The 24,589-nt window shown below is 37.1% G+C and overlaps 1 protein-coding gene across 1 annotated transcript in view; it reads right to left on the bottom strand.

Annotated features, from left to right (window-relative positions):
• The window catches only part of fstl4 (follistatin-like 4), a 116,818-nt gene that overhangs the window by 25,095 nt on the left and 67,134 nt on the right, over positions 1 to 24,589 (bottom strand). Inside the window, exons 5-6 of the mRNA XM_027011011.2 lie at positions 10,174 to 10,358; positions 9,568 to 9,688 (exon numbers count right to left, since the gene is read on the bottom strand). Coding sequence (XP_026866812.2) covers positions 9,568 to 9,688; positions 10,174 to 10,358 — 306 coding nt within the window. The remainder of the gene's footprint in view (positions 1 to 9,567; positions 9,689 to 10,173; positions 10,359 to 24,589) is intronic.

Genomic DNA, 24,589 nt, shown 5'->3' with positions numbered 1-24,589 from the left:
TAGTGAAAAATAGTTACCTTAATAAGCATTATAATTTGAATTGTATTAGAATTAGCATTGTATTAGCATTGTATTAGAATTAAACTTTTGTCAGCTGGGCACACAGTCTTGTGCTGGCAGGTGAAAGTTAAGATGTTTGCAATATGGAATAATTTTCAAGACACAAATACATTTTTGAGGCTTTTAATTGAATCTACCCAACAACGTTTAATTTAGTCAGTATGGTTTATTATGTAAAGGAGGAACGGTTGAGACATTTAAAAAATTATTTAATCAAATTATGTACTTTTAAATAACGTCTCTGTGAGCTATCATGTCTGTTCTACCTTCTGTCTTTCCCTTTTTAGCAAAGCTGCTTTAGCTAGTTCTGCTGGAGTATCATATATAACTGTCCAGCCTACTTTAAATAGAGCTAACTGTCTCTGTGTTTCTTATCTCTGCTAAGATGTACAATGCCCCTCTTATCTCTTCTGATACTGACCTTGACTGCCTGACTGCCACAGAACCAGCAGCTGTACCTCATTGGCTCATCTGCATGTTCCAGCTACTCTCCTGTAGAGATGAAAAACTGTTCCTGGGTGCCATGAAAGCTATAGTGAATAGACTATCACTATTGGCTCCCATGCTAGACTGTGTTTAGCTTTTTGTTGTGCTGACTCCGAATAGAGCTACTAATTGGTTGTAACTGAGTACCTTTGCCAAATATTTTTTATTCCTTCAAGTTTATAAGTTTCTCTTATAAGTTATATAGCAAGTTAATGTAAAGAAAAAGCAACGTTATACAATATGTGTTATTAGTTTGCAATTTGGTGTTAAGCAGAAGGTTTCTTTCTCTTTCTCTCAGGAATTTTTTCCTTGCTATTGTCACCTTGGTTTGCTCATTAGGGGCCTGGACCTGGATTCTCTGTATATGTAATGTCTGTAAAGCTGTTTTGTAACGTGTTGTAAAAGCTCTCCACAGATAAATTGAAATTTGAATTTGAAATTAATTAAAATTTTAACTTTTGATATATTTATTTTAACCCAACCTCTGTTTGTAGTCCTCAAATTTTTGCAGCCCTGTTCTTCAGTAAGCTGTGTTTAATGATTATCCTTATTATGCATTACTAAATGAATATGTTTACTGTTTAGCTGTTAAATGACTATGTTTACTGTTTAGACCCCAGTCTGTGCAAATAACAGATCACAAACAGATATGTGCTTTTCACCTTCTCTTCAGAGAAAGCACACCAGCTCACACTGACACAAAAACCCAGTTTGCCCTTATTTTACCTTTTGGCCACCATACAACAAACACATTACTGCTAGTCTCAGCTGCAAGTGTGGTGGCTGACGAAGATCTGATAGAGATGTTGGGGCATCAAATCTCTTGTCATGTTGCACATTGTCTGGGAACCTGAGGATTAGAGGGCTAACAGCACAGTTCATGGCAAGTGGACAGCACTCAATTTTGCAGCTACAGGTGGAAGAGCACAGCAATGCAGTGACCATAGCTTAACATGTGCAAGGTCTGTAACATCAGGTCCAACTGGTGAGAATGTATGATTTGCATTAACCATAGGTTGTAATGCTGTATTAGTGATCACATTGAAATGATAAAGAGAGCCTCCTTGGAAAAGTAGTTCATGACATTTTTTAAACAGTTGGCACTTTTACTTTTTTAAATTGAAACAGTGGTACAGGATAGCTGGAAAGAGTTCTACTGTTGAATATAAGCCATGTCACAATTCTGTCCAGGACACACGGGGAAACAGCCATACAGTAAGATTTCAATAATGTTTTTCTTTTTTTTTTGGGGGGGGGGGGGGGGGGGGGGATACAGCAATAACTGTGCTATGGAACCTTGCCTCTTGAGTTTATTTCCTCCATCTGAAAAGACATGCGGTCATAATGTAATAAACCAAAAAAATATAGAGCATAAACCATTTTCACCCCCTCCACTTAGTTCCAGACTCAACATTATGACAACGACAGGAGCTCTGAACCCAAACAGATTCATGTATGAACAACATAGACAGTAATTTTTTAAAATAATTCATTTATAATTAATAATAGCTTTAAATGTCATGAGGAGTTAAATAATTACACTCTCTAGCAATTATGTCACAATTATTGTATTAACACAAGTATGACAATGAGTTGAAATATTCGATTTGGCAGTAATTGCAGTGTCATTCATGTGTACATGTTGATGTCTTATAAATATAATTATATTATTACAATTGTATTTTACTAAGCTTGTGTTCTTTTTGTTCATATGTTTTGTCAGGTTTTTTAAAAGGTATTTACTAAATTTACTAAATTTTTTGCCATTTTACATATACAGGACTTTGTCATTATATCTACCAGGCAAAAAACTATGAAATATGAAACTTCTGTTGTGGTGATTTGTAGCATTTATCACCCATCTTCATTATTTTGTTAAATGGTAACAAATATTAAGTCATTGTGTACTTTGTGGTAGTGATGTTAATTTAAACGAGTCAGCCAATGTGTCTGACATTCAAGTTCTAAGGTGTAGAGTTAAAAAACTAACATATATGAATATCTAATATCTAAATCATATTAACACAAAAAATCCTTAATAAAACATTCACAAAAAACTACAGCCATATAGTATGCAATAAACATTGCAACTGGACATTTTTATCACTGTTCCAATGCCTGTGTTAGAAGTAATTAGATTACTTATGTAAATAGATTATTAAAGTCTAGAATTATTAAAGACATTTTTTTATGATAAACACTGATACTTTTATACTTATATGTTATATTTACATTTATAATGTAATTTTATAATTCCTTATATATATGTTTCTGTTTCTATTTTAAAGCTCCTGGACTTTGTATAATAGTGCACAGTGCACTATTAAACTTTGCATTTATTTACCCTGACAAATTCCCCCATTTCATTTAGAGGTGGGTTTCTTATGTGGATCATCCAAGGGTCTTTCATACTTTAACTGCTTCAGGGTAGTTTGCTGATGTCTTTAATGGCTATCGAGCTTATCATGCCAACAGCATGTGGGCTTTGAACTGTGGGTGTGTGTTAAACATTTAAGATGCTACCAAAAATTAATTAACATGGTCTGTTCTGTTTTTTGTTCTTGACATCACTGTCAATAAAGCATTAGAACAATGTATTTTCAATGTCATAAAACAAGCCTCATATCTTCCATTGTTTAAAGACACAAATGTTAATCAAAATTTGATGTCAAGTACTTATGTCAAGTTTTGAATAGGAAGCAATGATTATTCTGGTTCAGTGTAATCTTATACAGCATAATAGCACAAGTCATCTTAGTGTCTTAGTGTCAGTTGCCACAGTAACAATTTGGAATGTTTGGATGACATGATGTTTTTTTGTTTTGTTTTTGTTTTCATGGAAAGATATGGGCAGTGAAGATGATGTTATGCCATGTGCACTTCTATGAAATCAAGTGTTTGTGCACTGACTGCTTGCAAAGACTGCTGTGCAGAAAAACTTGATATGCACTAAATCAAAGAGGCAAAATTCCAAACACACACACAATGTTTGACTGATATTGACTGCCATTGTTATTTTTGTTTTTTTTTAAGACGAGCAATGTTTGGGATAGTGTAGACCAATCAATATGCTTTTAATATGAGTTATCCACAGATTTCTGCACTCAGAACAATGCTAACAACGACTTTAGCCTTGGTGAGAAATGCTGTGTTTTACAGGTGCTAACACTAACAAGTTCCATTTTTTACACTGAGACATAATTATAATAAATGCTGCAGTATGATTGTTGTATGATGAATAGTTTCTTAACAGTAGTGTAGTACTGATTTTCTATTAAATCTACCTGCTTTACTTTAGGTTTCACAACATTTTTAAATGCATTAGCTCAATCTAAAACTGTAAAATCCATAAAAGTAAAGTTTATTTAGCAAGCTACTATCATGTGGAAGTTAGTATATGCCCTTACATTCAATATAGAAGAATTAATCTAAAATCAGTAGTGTGTAAAGAAAACATAAGTTACAACTTCTCACACTGAATGTTTATTAAAGGATATGCTTTTGTTGTCCTTCAAAGTCAGCCTTCAAGAGCTGAAGGACTGAAACCATGAACATCTTCCATGAACATTTCTGCACTTTGCCATCTTTATGATGGGTGCAACACTGGGGCACTTCATAAAGATCAGAGAGGGCTTCCCTATCCCTAATGTCTTCAGTGTCTTTGGGATGCACTAACCAAGGAATGAAGCAAAGCCTCAGGTCTCCAGTGCACCCGTTTGAAGTCAGGGATAACGTCTGGGCCTGCCGAAAGAGCGAGTGGAGGTGTGGTAATGAATTATTTTGTACTCACGGCCCCCAAGTTAGAATCCCGAGATAAAAGAAGCCCTCATGCTGCTACGTTAACAGCCAAGAGGATCCCAGCCAAGGCTTGGTGTGGATCCGGAGCCCCAGGACTAAGGCAGCAGCTTCAGGGTGTGCATATATATGAAGAGCATGGGGGGCTGGGTATGTGTGATATACTTTTGGGAAGAAAAAAAGGTTTAAATGATAATGGGGAAACCTTTTAAAGGTGCAGTCAATCAGTTGCTGTAGTATTACCCTTTGGTCTAAATAAATAGATGCTTTTTAATTTTAATTTAATTGCTTAATGTGTCACTAATATGTATTTGTCATTATTGGCCACTCCCTAGCATCCTATTGTCATGGCTTCCCAGTCTAACCTCACTGGTTCTGTTTCTCCATTCTTGATCCAGTCCTTGTTTTGGTTTTCACCTCATTTGTATCACCTGTGCATCGCTAATCCTCATTACCCTGTGTATGTAAACCCTGCCTTGTTGCTTGTGGGTTTGCTGGTCATTGTTAATTCCAGCCTACAATCTAGCCTCCGTGTATTAAATAATAGCTGGTCCCTGTTTGTCATTGTATGTTTCGCTTATTATTTATTCCTGGACTCTATGCATTGGCTCATCGACCCTGGACTGTACTAGTGACTCTGATTGTGGATTTCCCCTTAATAAATCTCACTCTTCCCAGTATATACATCCGCCTTGTGATTGTGCCATGTTACAGTATTATATGTATGTAAAACAAGTTCTTAGTAAATTCAGAGACAATGGTGTTTGGCTTTATTTTCTGGAGTTTGGTTTGTCCTGTAAAAGTCCTCTGGAAAATGACAATTTATGTTACTTTCACCACATAAAAAGTTAACTACAAATGTCTGGGAAATGTAAATACTTTCAAAACGCCTACTGTTCCCTTGGAGAAAATCTAACAAACTTAAACAGCTGTTCCTGCAGCCCGCTTATACATTTACTTTAATATTCTTGTAGTTTCAATCCAAATTTCTTTGCTTTGAAGTGTGATCAATTGACACTTCTAGGGGTCGCATTTTCAAGACTAATCTCACTTTAGAAATATTTTCAAATAGTGAAAATGCACAAACATCTGTCCATGTGGGGACAGCCCCACTGCTGCATTGTAAAGAGATTATGCAAGATTACAGTGCCACTGTTGCCATGGCAATGTTTCCCAACAAGTCCATATGCAGAGCTAAATGAATAGCAGGCTTTATTCTAGATGACAACTGCTTGGCCACACAAGCAAAGATGGACACAAGGAGGGCTTAGACAGACTTGAGTGGATGGGGACATGTGTCATATCTAGCCACAGGGTAGAGGGAAGGGTTTTAAAGCTTGAAGGAACTCTTTGACATGTAATTAACCAAACAGTGCCTTGGAAGCTCCAGATGCTGCCAATTTGCCACGAAGGCTAAGCCCACTGAGCTAAACATGGAACTGAGAAAGACATGCACATATGTGTGAGTGAATGCAAATGGGATTTGCTTAAGCAACTTTCACTGAAGTTCCTTAGTGTTGTAGGTTGAGAAATAGCATGCAGGTGAACCCAATACAGACATTAATGAAAAAGGGTGCCTCATGTTCTGACTATGTTTCAGATGACAAAAGAGAATGCCTTTAATGAGGGCAAGTGAGGCAGAGTCATTGTCTAATGGACTCTGCCATTGCTAATGTGGTCATTTGCACCCAGGAGAGCTGTTGTGATCTCCCTGTGATACGTGTGGACCTCCATCACCTTGAGAGAACTCCAAATGAGAAGATCGAGCACATAAGGAAAGAAAACAGGGTGCCATGAGCCCCCTACTGACCATGACTCTGATCTGTCCTCTGATCAATGTCTCTATCTATTCTCTCTCTCTCTCTCTCTCTCTCTCTCTCTCTCTCTCTCTCTCTCTCTCTCATATGATTTCTCTGTCACTCCATGTTAATAAATCACATTCTCTCTCTAGACAATAAAGCTACTGGTTAAGATGCTGATATCACAAAAGGTTGCAATATGCAAATGAAATGAGATGTCTAACAAATCACTTTTGTAAAGCTTTTGTTAAGATGAACTGTGGCATGTACCTGATTGAAAATAATGAAGGTCAGTCTTTGTAGACATGGTCAAGATGTGTGTCAGCCTTTAGACATGGCTAAGATGACCTGCTAAAGTTCAAAGCAAGCAACAGAATAGGGAAGAATGGCATGGTTACTGATGCTGAGTTTTTCAGGAATTGCTGATCTACTGGGATTTTCATGCACAACCATCTCTAGGGTTGATAGAGAATGGTCCAAAAAATAGAAAAAATCTAATAAGGGTTAGAGAAGAATGACGAGACTGATATAAGCTGATAGAAAGGCAACAAATAACCACTCAAATACCTCAACTCAAATAACCATTTGTTACAACTAAGGTATGCAGAAGAGCATTTCTGAATGTAGAACCCATCAAACCTTGAATAGATGGGTTACAGCAGCAGAAAACCACACCGGATGCCACTTCTGTCAGCTACGAACAGGCAACTGAAGCTACAATTTGCATGGGCTCACCAAAATTGGACAATAGAAGATCGGAAAAACATCACCTGGTCTTATGAGTCTCGAATTCTGCTATGACAATTGTATGGTAGGGTCAGAATTTGGGAAAATCAACATGAAAGCATAGATCCATCCTGCCCTGTATCAGTGGTTTAGGCTGCTGGTGGTGTCCTGGTGACCACATCCATTCTTTTATGGCCACAGTGTACCCATCTTCTGATGGCTACTTCCAGCAGGATAATGTGCCATATCACAAAGCTCAAATCTCAAACTGGTTTCTTGAACATAACAGTGGGTTCACTGTACTCAAATGGCAACCACAGTCACAGTCACTAGTCATCTCAATCCAATACAGCCCATTTGGGATGTGGTTCCACAGTAGATTCACATCATGGGTGTGCAGCTGACAAATATGCAGCAACTGTGTGATGCTATCATGTAAATCTGAGTCCAGATCTCTGAGGAATATTTCAAGCACCTTGTTGAATGTATGCCACAAAGAATTCTAAAAACAAAAGGGGCATCCAACCTGATACTACCAAGGCATAATAAAGTGGCCAGTGAGTTTGTGTGTAATACACACACACACACATATATTCATCTTTCTTCTTTCGAGCCAAGACAACCTGTGCTAATATGTCCTTTTCTGTTGCATCCACTTGATGAAGATAATGCATATCACCACTGCTGTTTATCTACCATCAAACATTACAACCAGGTAGACACAGGGTCAATCAATCACCAGGCATTTCCTCTCTCCCTCCTTTCTTTTGACTGCTAATTCACCTAAGCCTACTGGCTATCCTGTATGTAAGGTCACATTAGTCAGTGCACTTGTTCTATCTGTATCAGTAACAGGATGATTCATTTCCACCCAACTGCCAATATGTCTGTATATATTTTGGATGGCAATTCTAGAAGTGATCCATATGATAAGAACATATATGGTCTTGCGACGCAGGGACATCGCCATGCATGAAATACCAAGGTAATGAAAGGATAACTGGATATTGCAATCTTTTTATTTGTTTTCTTCTGTGTTCTTTTTAAACCACAAAAAACAAACAAGCAAACAAAAAAACAACAACAACTGAGAGCCAGCTATTACTGAAAATACAGGGAGTGAGTTGGGGTGGGGCAGTGGGGTACATCTAAGAGTGGGATTATGAGCTCTGCAGTCTGAAAGCTTTCTGGGCTACAACATTCAGGGTTCATTTCATCTTTTTGCCTGAGACATCCAGACCTTTTACAATCCTATAATACTTGTTCTGCGTGAGATTTCTTTTTGAAACCACACTAGATATACCTATCATCATATATTGACAACACAATATGTAGGCAGAGAGAACTTCAATAATTACAGTGTTCTATACTTGTCACTTTGCTCTCATGATTGTGGGGTACAATAGAGAATTGTTGCAAAACTGACAATATTTGGAGGAAAGTTGTTTCTAATAGTATTTTATCAAAGAAAACAAAATACAAAATATCATTCCATCATTTTGCTGACAAGGGAAAAACCTGCTATCTTCCCTCTTCACGATGCTTTAAATGTGTCTATTGACTGCAAAGGAACTAAGAAATGCTGAATAGTACTTTACTGCAGGCACTGTTTGATGTAATTTCTCTCCACCCACTTTTATGACAACCTAATGTCACCAAAGATCTGTCACCTAGCAGATTTTATGTCAAATACACATCAATGTTGACAAAACAGCTTTTATCACAGATGATGCTTGTTGGAATATGCACTTATTATATGTTTATGTCTGTTTATCAGTTGTCATGAAGGGTTTATGTAGGGTTTATGTCTGTTATGCCACTCAGTAATCTGTTACTGAATGTTGTTGCCTTTGGTACATTACCCACATGTGGAACACCAGGATCATACCACTTTGCTAATGACTTTCTCTGGAGATGACTTACTCACCACGATTCCAAATGACATCCTATGAAAAATCCCTATTCAAGCTCTTTTTTCTTCTCATAGCACAATGGTTAACCTTGAGCAGTGTCTGATCAACTTCATGTTTTATTGCTCTCTGCCCAGTCCTTCACTTTGTAGATAAACAACTAGAATGACCATGCATAGTCGAGGGCCAGTAACGGTGATGCTGATGCCCATCTGGCATCTTAAACAAAAAAACTGTATAATGGCAACAAGCAACCTCCCAGCGCCCATCACTGCTATGGTTAACAATTGGTGCTGTTATTTGACCTGTGTTTTTGTGCCACACTAGCTAAATTTCAGAAATAAGATTCACATGTTACAGTTAATGACTTGATTTATTTCCTCGCAAAACAGGAATGTAATTTCCGCTGTGGCAGCCTGCTCTTAAGTGCCTGGCTGATGTGCATTATTGGAGGTTCCTGTTTAAAACAAGTGAAGGGCTTTTGCTTTATGTGGCCAAGGAAATGCAATGGCACGGAATGATCTTCAGTTGCCATGTTGCCCACACTTTTCAGACACAACCGTTCAAATGTCATCACAGGCGTCATGATTAGGTGCTATTAGTGCAAATAAGCAGGTGCTCACAGAGATGGAGCAAACTGTTCAGATGGAGATAATGACACCTATCTGAACAAAATATATAAATAAATAAAGATGTTTGTGGCAGGGGTTGTCTGATTGGGGATAATCTGGCCTGATCCAGGCTTGACCTAATGGCACTGAACAGCAGAAGCAGACTAAAGTGGAACATACGAAAGGCTGTGTAGAACTCTTGTAGGTTGAGGATGCCATCGTTGTTGTAGTCATCATAGCGTAGCAGGTCCTGCATGGTGCACTCTAATAGGCTGTCCTCTAAGTGCTTCTTCATGGAAATCTAGATAAGAATGGAATAAAGGCCAATCACAGACAAGCAAGTCTGAATAAAGAGTGGAAGACCACATCAAGAGGTATGATTATTATTATTATTATTATTATTTTATTTTTATTTTTTATTTTTTGCTTTTTGATAAAGAATCTACAGGCCATCCTCTCTGCTGGTGACTGCTAATTAATAAATAAATGTCATTAATCAAGAAAAGCAATCTATCTTTGAGACCACTGAGGCACAGTCATTGCATTACTTTGGTCTGAGCTCAGTGCACCATGCCATTGGCAAGTAGTAGGAAACAAATAAAACCCAGAGTAAAACCCAGGACGTTTCTGCTGAAAGGATGAGAACACAATTGCATTAAAATGAAAGTTTACTTACATTATAGTGCATATGTAAGATATTAATGTTTTAAAAATCTGTGCTCTAACATATTTACTTTTTAAAGAATAGTGCGCGCACACACACACACATCACATATAGATGATTACCTGTGCTAGTTCTTCACTGCTTATACGCCCATCGTGATTCATATCCATGTATTTGAACATGGTGTTAACCAACACCTTCCTCTGGTTCATTGCATTTGCAGGAGTGCCTTCTGCCACGCCTTCATGCTGCATGTTCAGCAACATGCCTTTGAGCTTGTTGTATTCAGCCATACTGCATGTATCCACTGTACAGACACAAAACAGAACAGATAAGTTGAATTCATTTTCTGGGAGCTGGCATTTCTTTACGCTGGGAGATGGTGATGCTGTCTCCATTAGCCAGCAATTTAATGTTAATGAAAACAGAAATGCACCAAATTTTAATTTCACTTCACTCAGGGTTCCTATTAATTCAATGTGATCTTAAAAAACTTAAAAAAAAACTTAAAAAAAAAAAATATATATATATATATATATATATATATATATATATATATATATATATATAGATAGATATATATAAGGTATATCAGGAAACTTTGTAGTTTCCAGAGAACAGGTGGAATAGGGGATTAGCATTAAGGTTCCAAGTAGATTTGCATTTAATCCTGTGCTGTTTGTCAATGCTCACACTGATTAAGCCTGCAAAGAAAAAGAGATTGCCATGATTAATCAAGTGCACTGGCTGGGTGTTTATCCCTTATGTGCAATAAAATGATGCAGACACGCCCACCCGCTGAACTGCTTTTTAGTACTCGACGCTAGAGAGGAAGTGTGGTCTCTGTAACTGCCACTGTGGTTAAGGCTTGTATGACAGACAATGGGAGGGAGTGTTCACCAGTCCCCTCTGAAATGATGAGCGAGTAAGTATTAAAAGCTTCATAGGGATGAATAAATCATCAGGAAATATCCCTCCAACATTTGGAGGAGCCACGCTTCCCAGCTGTGGACTGGATCGTAACTATAGCAGAAGAATACAAAAAAAGGACAATGATGCATTTGGGTACTGGCCCATGTAATCTCAAACCGACAGTTTTAGTGTTACTGCATCATTCTGTTATTCCATGCTGATCACCTCTCAGGAGCATTATGTCCATAGTAAGTAAATGATGGGTGCGGTTAAAATGTCACAAATTATTGTGATAAATGTCTGGAGAAAAAAAAAGACTGAGGAAATGCAGTGTTAAATGGCCTTTAAATTGCAATTCTTACAAGCATTTAAAAATTCTATTCATACTTATGAGCAAGATTTCCCAGTGATTGACAAACCTACAATATGCCAACAATCATGGTTAGTGACTCTTATGTCTTGAAAAGTTTTTTTCTTATATATAGTGACATATAGGCAATAACACACAGCCTTTACAGTTACATTTTCATATTTGATCAGGCACATTCCTCTATTAGCATGACATTGGGATTGCGGTCAACTCAACAATTAAATTTTTTCCCTTCTTTCCCTCATTTATCAATCAATGATGAACCTAGCAGGAAGACAGGAAGGAATTCCATTTACACTTTTCAAAACTGGTAATGAAGTGCATTTATCAACTCTGTGTGTTATGAGAAAGGTCAACGGTGATATGGTACAAGTTGTTATGACATGCCATTAATCCAAGTCTTCAATTATCTCATTTTTTTCCACTGAAAGGTCTTATAACCTTTCTCTCTCTCTTTATCTGAAATGTTCATAAGTTCAAACATGCACACAGGCACACTGTACATATGCAATATTTTAGCATTTATATGCTCTACTGAGAATTACAATAATAGCTACCTTTGATTACTTAAGAGCATAAAAACAAAAAAGGTCTTTACTTGACACCAATATGGAGAGGTCTCCTGACTTTCCTATGTTCAGTTTAGACAAAGTAAGGGCTTCTTATAAAGGAAATTAAAGAAGCTACATAATTTGATACTAACTGTCATTAACCTAATAAAAGATGGGCTACTTGTCGCACAGAACTCTCTAGAATATGATAAACAAAAGGTCATTACATAAATAAACTTAACATGATCAAATGAACAAAAAACTGCTGCTGAAAATATTGAATGCTTCAGGCCCCTTTACAGGTACCAACTATCAGGCTGATAAAGTGTCTGAGGTGGAATAGTGTCATGGAGTAAAGCATTCCTACTCCCTCTCCACCTTCTCCAGTAATGTGTGTCATGTAAGGCACAAGTGCTCTATTTTTCAACAGTTGATTGATACTGTGTTCCAATAGCCTGGGTTGGATTCATTTCTGGTCTGAAAAAAATCTTTCATCCCTCTCTTGTTGCTTCCCTGTTGGCTCTGAAATTGTCCACAGTTAAGAAACCAGGAGAAGAACTCAGGTCAGGTTGTCTCAGAAGTGGATGTGTAAGGACTAGTTGTTTTTTTTTCTCAAAACCCTGCAGTAAATCCCTCTCAAGGACTATCTATTTGTGCTCACCTATTTCTGTTTGTTCATACCCTCAAACTACCTGAAATCTCTCTTGTCTCCAAGATACTTAAATCCCATGGACTTTTCACTATTATTATCTCATAAGAACCATGCCAATGAAAGACAAAGGTTGAATATTAAATCAAACAGCCAACTCTCACTTGGTGGTAAGGGAATCCCATAATACAAACTGTCTCTCAAATGGGAATGCAAATTTTTTTTTCAGCAAAAAATTGCTAGAGATTATGATATAAATACTACACTGCTACACTGTGAAAAAGCTTTTTACAGATGTGAAAGTGGCATTGATTTTTTTTTTTAACATTGTCACATCATGTTTAATGCTGAGGGAACTGAAGCTTCCAAAAACTCAAATAAATACTGTGAACTAGACAAACACATTACTAAGCATGTTACTAACTGAAAGCAGCAAAGCGTATGGTGCCAATACATGCAATCTTATACACAGTTACATGTAGCACATCAAAACTGTTTAAACTGTTAAGATGTTGTGAACATTCAGGATTACATTTGCATTCATCCCCAGTTTTGCCTATTTATTTAATCATTAAACATAGGATCATCCATATCTTTTAAACGTTAACTTCTCTTAACCTAAGCTTCAAAAATCGCAATGTTGCCGTGCAATATTTTCCTTTGCCTCAAAGTTTAGAGGCAGTCTGTTACACAGAGCATACTCCATGGTGATCATACACAACTGAAATAGCAATGACTTCTGATGGTGAAATCATATTATAAAAGCTGCAAGTGTGACAACGTGTGGTTCATTGTGAAAGCGGTTGAGCCCTAATGCTTTGATCCATTGTTTTTCTTTTTGGTTGGATCATGCTGACAGTGAAAGAGAGACAGTGCATGATGACGATGACCCTATGTGTGTTTGCACTGAGACAAAAAGCCATGCTGCAGAATGCTTATTTAGGAAGAGGAGGGGGAAGGCTGTGAGGTGAATGGGAATGAGCTAGAGACAAGATGGCTTGGCCCTCCTTTAGTGGGCTGCCGCTCACAGCAGAGGTGATCGATGCTCCATTGAATTTGCTCAAACATAGTTTTCAATTTTTGTCAAGTCCTTAACCAAATAATGCTAAGCCTGAAAACAATGAATGGAATTGTGATTTAACATGACCTTGTAATGGGTTGCTTTCAGAAAATGCTGACATGATAAGTAGATTCATTTTCACAGGGAAGTAAGTTAAAGATTAATGCAATAGTTGCTTTCATTTGCTATACACACTGAATATGCAAGCAGTGAAATGTCATTAAAGTGTATGACATTTCTCAGCTGGCAATCACACACATGGCCTCCACAGGACCAGAAACGTGGACATTACAGTGCAACTGCCCTGATGTTGCTAGCCAGTCAGCTCCTAGCCAGAATGCTGCTAGCCAGTCAGCTCTTAGTGTCATATGAAGGGATTCTAGGTTTTAACTAAGCTTACCTAAGTGATAAGCAAGCTTAGAATAGCAAAAGGAAATGAGCTGAAGAAACCAAAGAAAAATCAGTTTTTCAGACTTATGAATCATAATTTGAGAGTAGATCTCAGAATAGTTTTTTTTTTTTAACAGTTAAGCCACTATTTGGCTACATGAAAGAAATAATTGTGATTATCTGGTGGGAAGGGCTTTGGTTTCACAAGGCACAACAAAATGTATACATGTAACATAAAATCAGTATATATTATAATTTATATAAGTGAAGTTGTGAAAAAAGAAATTCGCAGAAGTACATGTATGTGGCCATAACCCTAAGCATCAGATTTCACTCTTGTCCATTTTGTATCTGTCCATCAACTAAACCATGTATCTCAACTGTGCCTCCTTGTAGCCACTGCCAAGATGAATCTCTTCAACATCACTCAAATTGCAGAACTGAGCAATGACCCTAATCAAGACTACAAATAAATCCCCCTTGATACACCAGCTTTATATGCACACTGCATTTCATTGAGCCCCACATCTAGCTGAAAACCATAGCCAGGCTGTCGCAAAGTAAACAGATTAGGTCTATGGGCCCCTGTCTTGATTACATTCTAAGCACAAATTTTATCTACCAAACCTGGACTCTACTGTACAATGCAGAAATATGTGGGCTTTCAGTAACTGATCCCAGACTAGGGGCCTTGTATCCCCAGGGGAGTTTAGGGTTTTAGATTGCTTGGTGTGCTGCTTCAGCACTGGCTGTGCTTTCACCATATCAAGCTGCCCATCATAGATCCCTAGAGTGAGAAGCTTGACCTTGAACTGGTTGGTTGGTATGGGAGGTAAAAAGAGAAATGGTTCCAACTTAAAGGTAAGATAAGTTAACCCATAACCCTTAAGGATGTAGCACACAAATCAATATTTAGTATGAAATAAGTGGTGATAAAAAGTTAAGATCCATGGTGGCCTGTGACCTACAAAATTCCTTTATTGAGTAGTGGAAGTAACATTGAAACATACTTCCTCTTCTGTTGTCATGGAAAGCCATGTTACTTGTTTTCCCATTGTACTGTGCCTTATGCTATTGTCCCAGTAGTGAGGCTGTGACCTTTGTGGCCATTCTTTGAAGGATAGCCACCAACTGACATTTCTGGTCTGTCACAGGGCACCATTTGTTTTTAACTTCCATGCCCTTTTAGTGTGCCTGGGAGTGTTCTTACATGTTCTGCATCTGAGGAGGTAATTAGCTTCACAATATCTGCAATTTTTTGTTCTGTGAAGAAGTTTCTTTTCATTACCACCACCAGTGGTACAACTGTTGCGCCCTGTTTCTCTGGATGTTACTGGGGTTAAAATAACATCTCTACCTGCTTTTCCTACAGGAATTTTCCAAATCCCTTATACAGTCTCTTATACTGGTACATAGAGAGATTATTTTTAATCACTCCTATGATTAGGTTTCTAATGCAGAGAAGACATATATCTTATACACTAGCTATTTTGAGTATATATGTTGCACTTCATGAATAAATATCCCAAACTGTTTTAAAATAAGTGGATTCAGATCATTATGTCAGGGGTAACACTTTTAATAGCCTGATATTCCCAACTACAGTTTACAAGTTACATTTACCACATACACTTCACCTAACTTGCATGTTTATGACACTTATGGCATGTTTATGCTAACTATGGAATATTTTTTCTTGTGTACATTGAATTCATATTAATTTTTGATAAAATATGGTAAATGGATGTTGAAAATCCCACAAGAGTTCAACAATAATGTAAGAATACATGTAATACATAAAGGGTCACCAAGGTCCATTATACTATAAAATTAGAAAGTATATGATAGTACTCAAGAGTATTTACAATATGTGATATTTCTTTTCACACCTCTTAACGTTTCTCACTGCTCTACTAATTAAAAAGGTCAAATGTAATATAATATTACAAAAGAATAATTAAATTAAATCAACAGTGAAATCAGCTTGTCTCAAAAGCATTTGGGGTCACTCAGTAAAGAAATCGTGGGACTAATGAAGACATTAAATGGGGATTTCACACCGAAAACAAAGAGGAGCACAAAATTGTGTAAAATATACCTGACAAAATCCAGAAATCTATGCATTTGCAGCCTTTTTATCTGGTTCTAAGTGGCAAGTCTTGTTAAGAAATGATTGCTTATATTGGCCATGCCTATCACATGCTACACATACTTGTCTGGATTTTTTTCAAACCAGCTGAGTGGGTATAATACCACATGGCAATATTCTATGTGAGCTCAACTTGATAGGCTAACCCTAGCCCTCTAAAAGTATCGGGTTATTTATATGTTTAAACTGTACACTTGCAGAAATATGTAAAAACCATATGAATGAACACTTATGTAAATGAAATGATCTTCTGTGGCTTATGAAATTATGAAATTCTGTGTCTTAAAATGTACTGATTGTCAAAGATAAAGGGTATTGGAATATTTTGAGAACAAGCTTGTTATGAAATGTAATACACTGACACCAGCTTGACATTATACCTTATATGACAAAAATATTAAATTATATAAAATTTCCTGAATAAAGTGATAAAATGGTGCATAAAAATGCAATAGCTCATAGCTTGGAACAGATGATTTATTGTGACCAAAATCAGTGTCAGTTTGATTTGTTACTGAACAAGGGACCTAAATGCTTACATGAATAATATGTGGACTAAAGGAATATGTTACCGGAATAGTCAATTCCTAACATCATTTCATAACAAATTCAGTCTTGTGAAAGATATAACAATATATTGAATATCAATGTAATGTTACCAACAGAAACATCTGGTCACCACTGCATGTTTACCCCAAAAACTATGCACACCAAAAAGTACTGTTTTTTTGTACTAGACAAGCCGAGTGATCAGAAAACAGCTTATTGCTAACACAGACTCTTTACATAACCGTTTAGCTCCTTACAAATTATTCTCTAAATAGGCTTTAAACATCTGAGCAAGGAATAAGATTGGCTCCACAACAGTTCCAGCCTACCGTGGTAAAAAAGGTGTGAGGAGAAGTGAGCTGTATAGTGCTTTCATTTTCTTCTCGGTTCCACTGACCATGACAGGGGTAGAGGGTACTACTATTTATTTTTCTTTAAATATAAAGAGTATTGCTGCATTTTAGTCATAAAAGACAGCTTCAATTTATATCCTGCCAGTCGGTACACACCACCACATGTATCGGTCTTTAAGATGCAGCATGCAGACTTTACCTTTTTTGTCTTTCTGTTTCATTTAGGACTGGGCCAAACTACTGAATTTCTATTACTAGATTTTTTTTTTTCATACACACTGGATTTGAAGATAAAGATGCAGCTGGTATCAAATCACATTATTTGATCCACTTCTGAACACATAATAAGGGTAACTGTAACCTGTTGGTTATTATCGCCTTTTCTTCTTTTTTTGTGAAAGTATTCATTTATTTTCCTTTTGTATTAATTTATTTTCTTTCTGAGGCCACATTATTCACACACTATGCATTTCAAAATTATCTGGCATCATAAAAAATAGTTGGAGGAAGAAAAAAAAACACATCAGAAGCTCTGAAGTATATTATTTAAAACCATGGAAAGAACACTACATGAAAATAATCTGCCCTTTAATTTCACTTCACACATATTTGAACGACATGCAGCATTTCCCCTTTCAATACTTAAACTCCCATTTATCTAAACAAACAGAAGTCACAGAAATAGCTGGGCTGGCTGCCCGACCCCATTCCCATGGTGGGCCTCCAGACTGAAAGTTTGATGTCAAAGCCATTAGTGATTACAGGCACTTCTCCTGCCCCACTTCCTCTCCCCCACTGTCTCCTTTTTCAAGCAGGTAAATAGAATGAACAGAAGTCATTTACCAGGGAACAGAACTAATGAAGGTGCAAATTAATATATCAACAAACACACATAACAGGGGCTCATACCATCTTGCACCCTGGCTTAATTATCCTATGTAGGTCAAACATGTCCCTCAGTGCCTGAGTGTTAGCAAATCCTTGCAGATGTTTATATACAGCCACAATCTTGGCACCATATTAAAATAATTCATTTAAATAAGAAAATAAGAAATAATTGTGATTGCTTCCCTGACAAGCAAACATGACTTAGTAAATACACAATTTTAAACACCAAAACAAATAAAATGACACTATTTAACAGATTTCTCCACTCCAACTACCCACTCTTCTATTCAGCAGGGCTACTCTATTTTCATCTGTGGATGACACAATACACTCTTAAAATGACAAGAAGCCTCTCTTTAGCAGTGCTTTTTTCAAGTGGAATGACATATTTAAAATCTGAGGTCTAAAACTATTAAAATACCCACTAGCCCTATGTTTCATTCAGATCAAGAACAGAATTCTTTCCCTTCAAGCTTGTCACTCACAAACAGTGTGTTTAAGATGTCGATGTCCCCTACTGTCCCATGAATTGAGTTTTGGAGCAGATGTGATGTGAACATTTTCCTTTCCCTTTCTTTTACTAGCTTTCTTTTAAACAGCCTTCCTCTCTTCCCATCTTTAACTGCAATGAAACTAGTATAATTTATAAGAGCAGTATGGGGAGAAATGTGGTACAAACTAGTGAAATTAACACAATTTTGCCTGGAGATAGTATGATCTTCTTCAGCCCTCCTGATCATTCACATAGCTAATTTGATGACAACACAGGAAGCTGGAGCCTATTGATGAGGGCCCTTAATTAAAAATCCCATATGATTTCAGCAATACATCTTATCTGTTTTATGACATATGTAGCTAAGAGAGATATCAAGAAGGTTCAAATTAAGTGATGAAAAAAACAAAAAAGACCAAATCAAATTCAGAATACTTTTATTCATCAGTTATGTTGCTTTCATGTCATTTATGGCAGAAAGTGTTATTATCTTCCTCCCAATCTGTTTCGCAGGCATTTTGAAGTCTTCACATAATTAGTCAATGGGAAAACTAATACATTAATAACACACACACACACACACACACACACACACACACACACACACACACACACACACACACACACACACACACACACACACACACATCCAATTAACATGCCAAACAGAAGATTAAAACTACAGGTCTCTTGAGCAATGGGAATCAGTACAAATTCATAATGGTCTTAATAATGGTTGTATTAATAATTAATTTAGGCAAATGAGAGTGCGTGATCTTATCAACCACATGAGATACTTACATGACAGTTATATGTAGGTCATTGGAGATTTGCCCATCCTTTAACATGCTAAACTAGACAGTGACATGTTAAACCAAACAGTACACTCAGAGGACAATAAGGAATTCATCTTCAGCCTAGTTTTCATTAAATCCCTGCAATTCACTAAACTGTTTTCCATATCCATCATATCCACATTTTCTGATAAACCAATTCTTCTATTTAGAGGAGTGTAAGAAGACAATGGTTAAAATCTAGTTGTGTGTAAAACCAAAAGTTTTGATGAGACTTTAAAAAACTAAAAATAAAGAAGGTTCAGTATTCCAAAGTCCAAAGCAAGATTTTAAAAGACTTATCCTTTCATACTGATAAAGTGGTTTCCGAGCTAATAGATATGGAGGATAGATTGCAATTGCAAAGATTATGCTTTTTAAGTCCCTGCCAAAGCTTACACAGGAATGATGATGATGCATGCATTATTTTGAGGCTCAATACATGATCTTGGAAGGTTTTTTGTCAGATATTAATAAGCATATTTATTTTCATTTTGAAATGCTCTGAGACCATAACTAAAATTGTTAAATTGCTACATTACTAAATATGACCAATCTCCTGGACCTGACATGTTATGTCATACTATATGACTTATGCTATTTGTATTCAATTTATTTTATGGTGTTTTGTGGTATTTCTAAGAAGTAGAACTACTAAAATAGTTCAGATCAATGCTACAATTAGGCACACACACACACACACACACACACACACACACACACACACACACACACACACACACACACACACACACACACACACACACACAGATTTATAGTTATCTTCTTATTCTGTATAGGACCAATAATAAATAAATTAATAAAAAAATAACCCAAACTCATGAAAATGGAAACAGTTTCCACATAGAGAATATGAGTAAACTATTACAATATGATGAAATGCTGTAAATGTGGGGGTTCAATTCAATTAAATTGTAATCTAATCTTCATCTAAGTCTTAACAAAGGTCCTTATAAAACATTGTCATTTTTATAAATTACAGGAACATTGCATCCTGTTGTAGAAGTGATTCATGTAGAACTGTTTGTATTTCATTTAGTTTGTATTTGCAGATTCATGTAGTTTGTATTTAGGGATTTTCAAAGACAGCTAATAAACACAGGCAGAGATGTTCAAAACACCAGCAGAGTAGATAATTATAGCTGGACCTATAACTGTAAACAAAGGAACAGGCTAGCAAGGTCAAAAACCCCAAAACATAAAAACAAAGAACTTAGACAAATATGAGAACTACAAATATGGTTCAGTAGAGTTTACTACAGAAGTATATGTGAGCATATATGTAGTATATATGTAGTAGTAGTCCTACGGAGTCCATGAAGGAGGAACAGGCTTAGGTCAACATAAGCCTCAGGTGCAAAAGGGTGGGACTGGAGCTGCACTGGGCCAATCCTGGGCAAAGAAACTAAGCATATTGTCTCCCTGGGTGGAGCCACCCTGACAAAAGGTCTCAGAACCTTATTCTTATTGTAAGATGCATCAGATTTCATCAGCCAGTCAACAGAACACTCACTGTCTGGAGTGTCAGGAATGTCAGGTAAGAATGCCATGAAAGCAGGGCTCTGAACTTCCACTGTTGTTTCCTCTCTCCCTCATACTCTGAAATCCTGCCACACTCCCTTATGCTGCAGCAGCTGTAGCTTTCAAAGGCCATCATTTTGTGAGCACTCAGGCTGCCAGAAGCCAGTCACCTTATGATTTAATAAGTCAGTGACACTTTAACTTTGCCAATGTTTTTTAATACCATGCCTGACACATAGACACACATGCACACACGCACACACACGCACAAACATGTACAAACACGCCCACAAAGAATTCTACTACTGTGCCAATTTGATGGGGCTGGCACAGACCCATATCTCTTGCAGACACTCACGTGCATACACACACACAAGCATAAACAAACACACACCTTCCTCTGAATAATGCAGATCTTGCTAACTCTCGATTAGGACCCTAGGGGAATTTTCCCAGATGCCTTTGCACCTGGTAATACATTTTCAATGCAGCCAGTTGTCACGCTTGTTTGCTTTCGTTTATGATCGCAAGTAAACCAGTTTAAGATTGCACTTTGATGCAACATGCCAAATCAATCTTAATTTAATACTAGCTTATTATTGCAGGTACTTTTGCCAAGTTTTGGTATCATTATTCACTATTTTATTGATCTGTCCTGGACATGTCTATACTCATATATACCCTTTCCTTGCCAAATATACCAAATTCCTTCCATTGGAAATATTTTCAGCCTTATAAATAACAATTATAATCTTAAATATAAGGCATTTGTAGATTTAAAGCAGCTATTACAAGTGTTCCTTCATTACAGACCAGTAATTACATAAATAACATAACATAATAAACTAAATGTGGCTTGTTTTTCTGCTGCATGCTTTGTTTAATGGAAAAATCTGCAAGGTTGCTCTTGGCCTAATTTTCTTGCATACAAAGTTTGTTTTTGACTGAAATGATCATTGACTGGCTCTACATTTAATCTACTCAAATGTTTGGTGTGTTAAAAAAGGGTTATATGAAGAAAGATGAAAGTTAGACAGTATTATAACAGAACCTGTATTTACAAGTGATAAGCTGATCCAGGAACAGTCCATCAGCAGGACACAGATTCCCTATTGTATTGTATGTGTTAGAAACCTAATTTGAGGTTGCACACACACAATTGCATATTGCTTTTCTTCATCAGAGAGAGGGGGAGGGAAAACCAGAAAGATATCTATCAGGCTTGCACAGACACAAACACACACACACACACACACACACACACACACAAACATACACAAGCATGCACACCCTTACTATGACACAGAGTAGAACACATGTTTGATGGTGTAAGGTTGCATGTGCCCATGTGTATAATACTCTCAGGCTGCTTTGTGGAGGGCCGAGAGGCTGCTCTGTAGAGGGCAGAGGGTGATGAATGAGCAGAGTAATGTCAGGCCCTCAACCAAGAAAACATAGACAAGGGCAGGGGGCTGATAGATAGGGTTAAAGGTGAAACTTTATTAATGATGCCAATGTCTAAATCTTCAGTTCTTAAACATGAACAAATATTCTTACACATATCACAATCTTTGATAGCAAGGTTCAAATTGCAAGTGGATGATTTCAGGTATAACAACAGATATACTGTTATACCTCCTACTTGAGATGAACCTTTTTGTCTTGTTAAAGTTTTTTCCCTTTCTCTACAATGAAGTATTAGCTATTGTAAACTTCACATTGTCCTGTGAATACTTCCCAAATGCTATGAAAATTGCTTTGGTTAGGCCATTGCTTAAGAAAGCACATCTTGATCTAGCAGTTTTCATTTATTCCAGGCCTATATCTAACCAACTATTTCTGAGTATATATTTTAATTTTTTATTTAGCTAAAAAAATTCCTGAACTCTTAGAATGTTTTTGAGAACTTTCATTCAGGTTTCTGGTCTAATAGTTTAGAGACCGCTATGGTCATTGTTTTAAATGGTCTGTGTGTGAATGCTAGTTCTGATTATGCATCTACTCTTGTTCTTCTTGAGCTCAGCACAGTGTTTGATATTGCTGACCATGATGTCCTGATACACAGACCAAAATTGTTCAAATCATACCTGTCTGTTTCAAATAGATGGTTTTATGTTGGTTTGGCAAGTATCCATTATGGGACTCTTGCCTTTCTCCCTTTATGTTACATCACGGCAGAAATAAACTGTTAAAATTGGTGTCACGGCATGCCCCCCACTCCTAGACTCCTCTCCGTGTGTGTGTGTGTGTGTGTGTGTCTATCATCACATCCTCACCTTGTTAACTGATCATGTGTCACACCTGTCCTTAGTTATGTTCGTTGTTAGCAAATGTGTTTAAACCCCTCTTGTACTGCTGTTTTTTGTCGGTGTTTGAGCCCATGTGTACCACACAACGTATCTAGCCAGTGTTTTCTAGCTATGCTGTTCGCTACATTGATTCAGTTTAGTGTGTTTTGATCTATTCTTTGTGTTTTGGTTTCAGTTTTGTTTGTTGTTAAAAAAACATTTTTTGTTGCGGTGACTTGCCTCGGCATCCCACATCCTCGTCACGTCTTGTCACAATTAGCTTTTTATAGCTAAGCTGATAACATGGTGATTTCATTTGTTGATATTTCGATAGATAATTTGATAGATCTGAATGGATTTCACACTCTTTATAGTTAAACCAGGACTAGGATATAAAAACTAGGATATAAAATATTGGAGATCTCGCTTGGTCTTCTAACCCTGTGCCTGTCATTTTCTTTGAACAGAAAGTCACGTACCCACTGACATATTGTCCTCAGGCACCTTCACTGGAGTGGAATCCTATTCATCAGCACCATTAATGAGCTCTTCATTCTCACTCTCTCTCTCTCTCTCTCTCTCTCTCTCTCTCTCTCTCTCTCTCTCTCTCTCTCTCTCTCTCTCACATACACACACATATACACACACACACACACACACACACACACACACACACATTTCCTCTTCCATCCTCTTCACAGCCAGCTAATGGATTTAAAGTTAATCCCTTAAATCCAGTGACAAGACACCATGTGATCCCAATTACCTACCTGGCAGAAGATGGTCTGGAAGTGAATAAAAAACTCTCATGTTGACTCAGCAGTCAGTTATCGGTAAGATATGGCAGTGACGGTCTGTGGTTATTGTCATGGTGCAGATCAGAGGAGAATGGAGCATAAAAGAGTGAGACACTACCTTAGGTGGAACAGTAAATTTAAGTATTGAGACTGATGCAAAAAACTCCCAGAAAGACTGAAGAGAATTCAACAGTATCTGTAAGTAAAGTTATAACTAACCAAATATTATACGGTTTTCAGTCTAGAGCCAAATCACTAGCACATTGATAATCACGCTTTTATAACATAATTATAAAATAATAGACAACAGGCATAACTACTACTGGAATGTGTTTTGACTGCATCCATTGACGGGCAAGCATTGTAACACCCCGAGTGCCGCAGGGCGTGGAGCAGGACACACAGACTCCTTCGACGCAGACAAACAGATGTTTATTTACATATAATGCTGAAAACAGTGGCACTCACACATAACGTAATCAGTGAACATGGATACATATAACTATCTTGATATTAACAAGGCGACACGAACATAGAGGTTTAACATGGATACACATCAGCACGAACAATGACCAGTGATGAGGCGAGGCACACTGATGGTGATTTAAATAGATATACAAAAACTTAATGTCTAAACCTTGTACATGGCCTTGTGTCCTCACAGAGGGTGTGGCTACAAACAAATGAACCCCCTACACACGGCAGGCCATACCA

This window comes from Electrophorus electricus, chromosome 6 (assembly GCF_013358815.1).
Source record: "Electrophorus electricus isolate fEleEle1 chromosome 6, fEleEle1.pri, whole genome shotgun sequence".
Classification (NCBI taxonomy): Eukaryota; Metazoa; Chordata; class Actinopteri; order Gymnotiformes; family Gymnotidae; genus Electrophorus; species Electrophorus electricus.
Note: the sequence above shows the minus strand (reverse complement) of the source record. Positions and strands in the feature narration are given on the sequence as shown.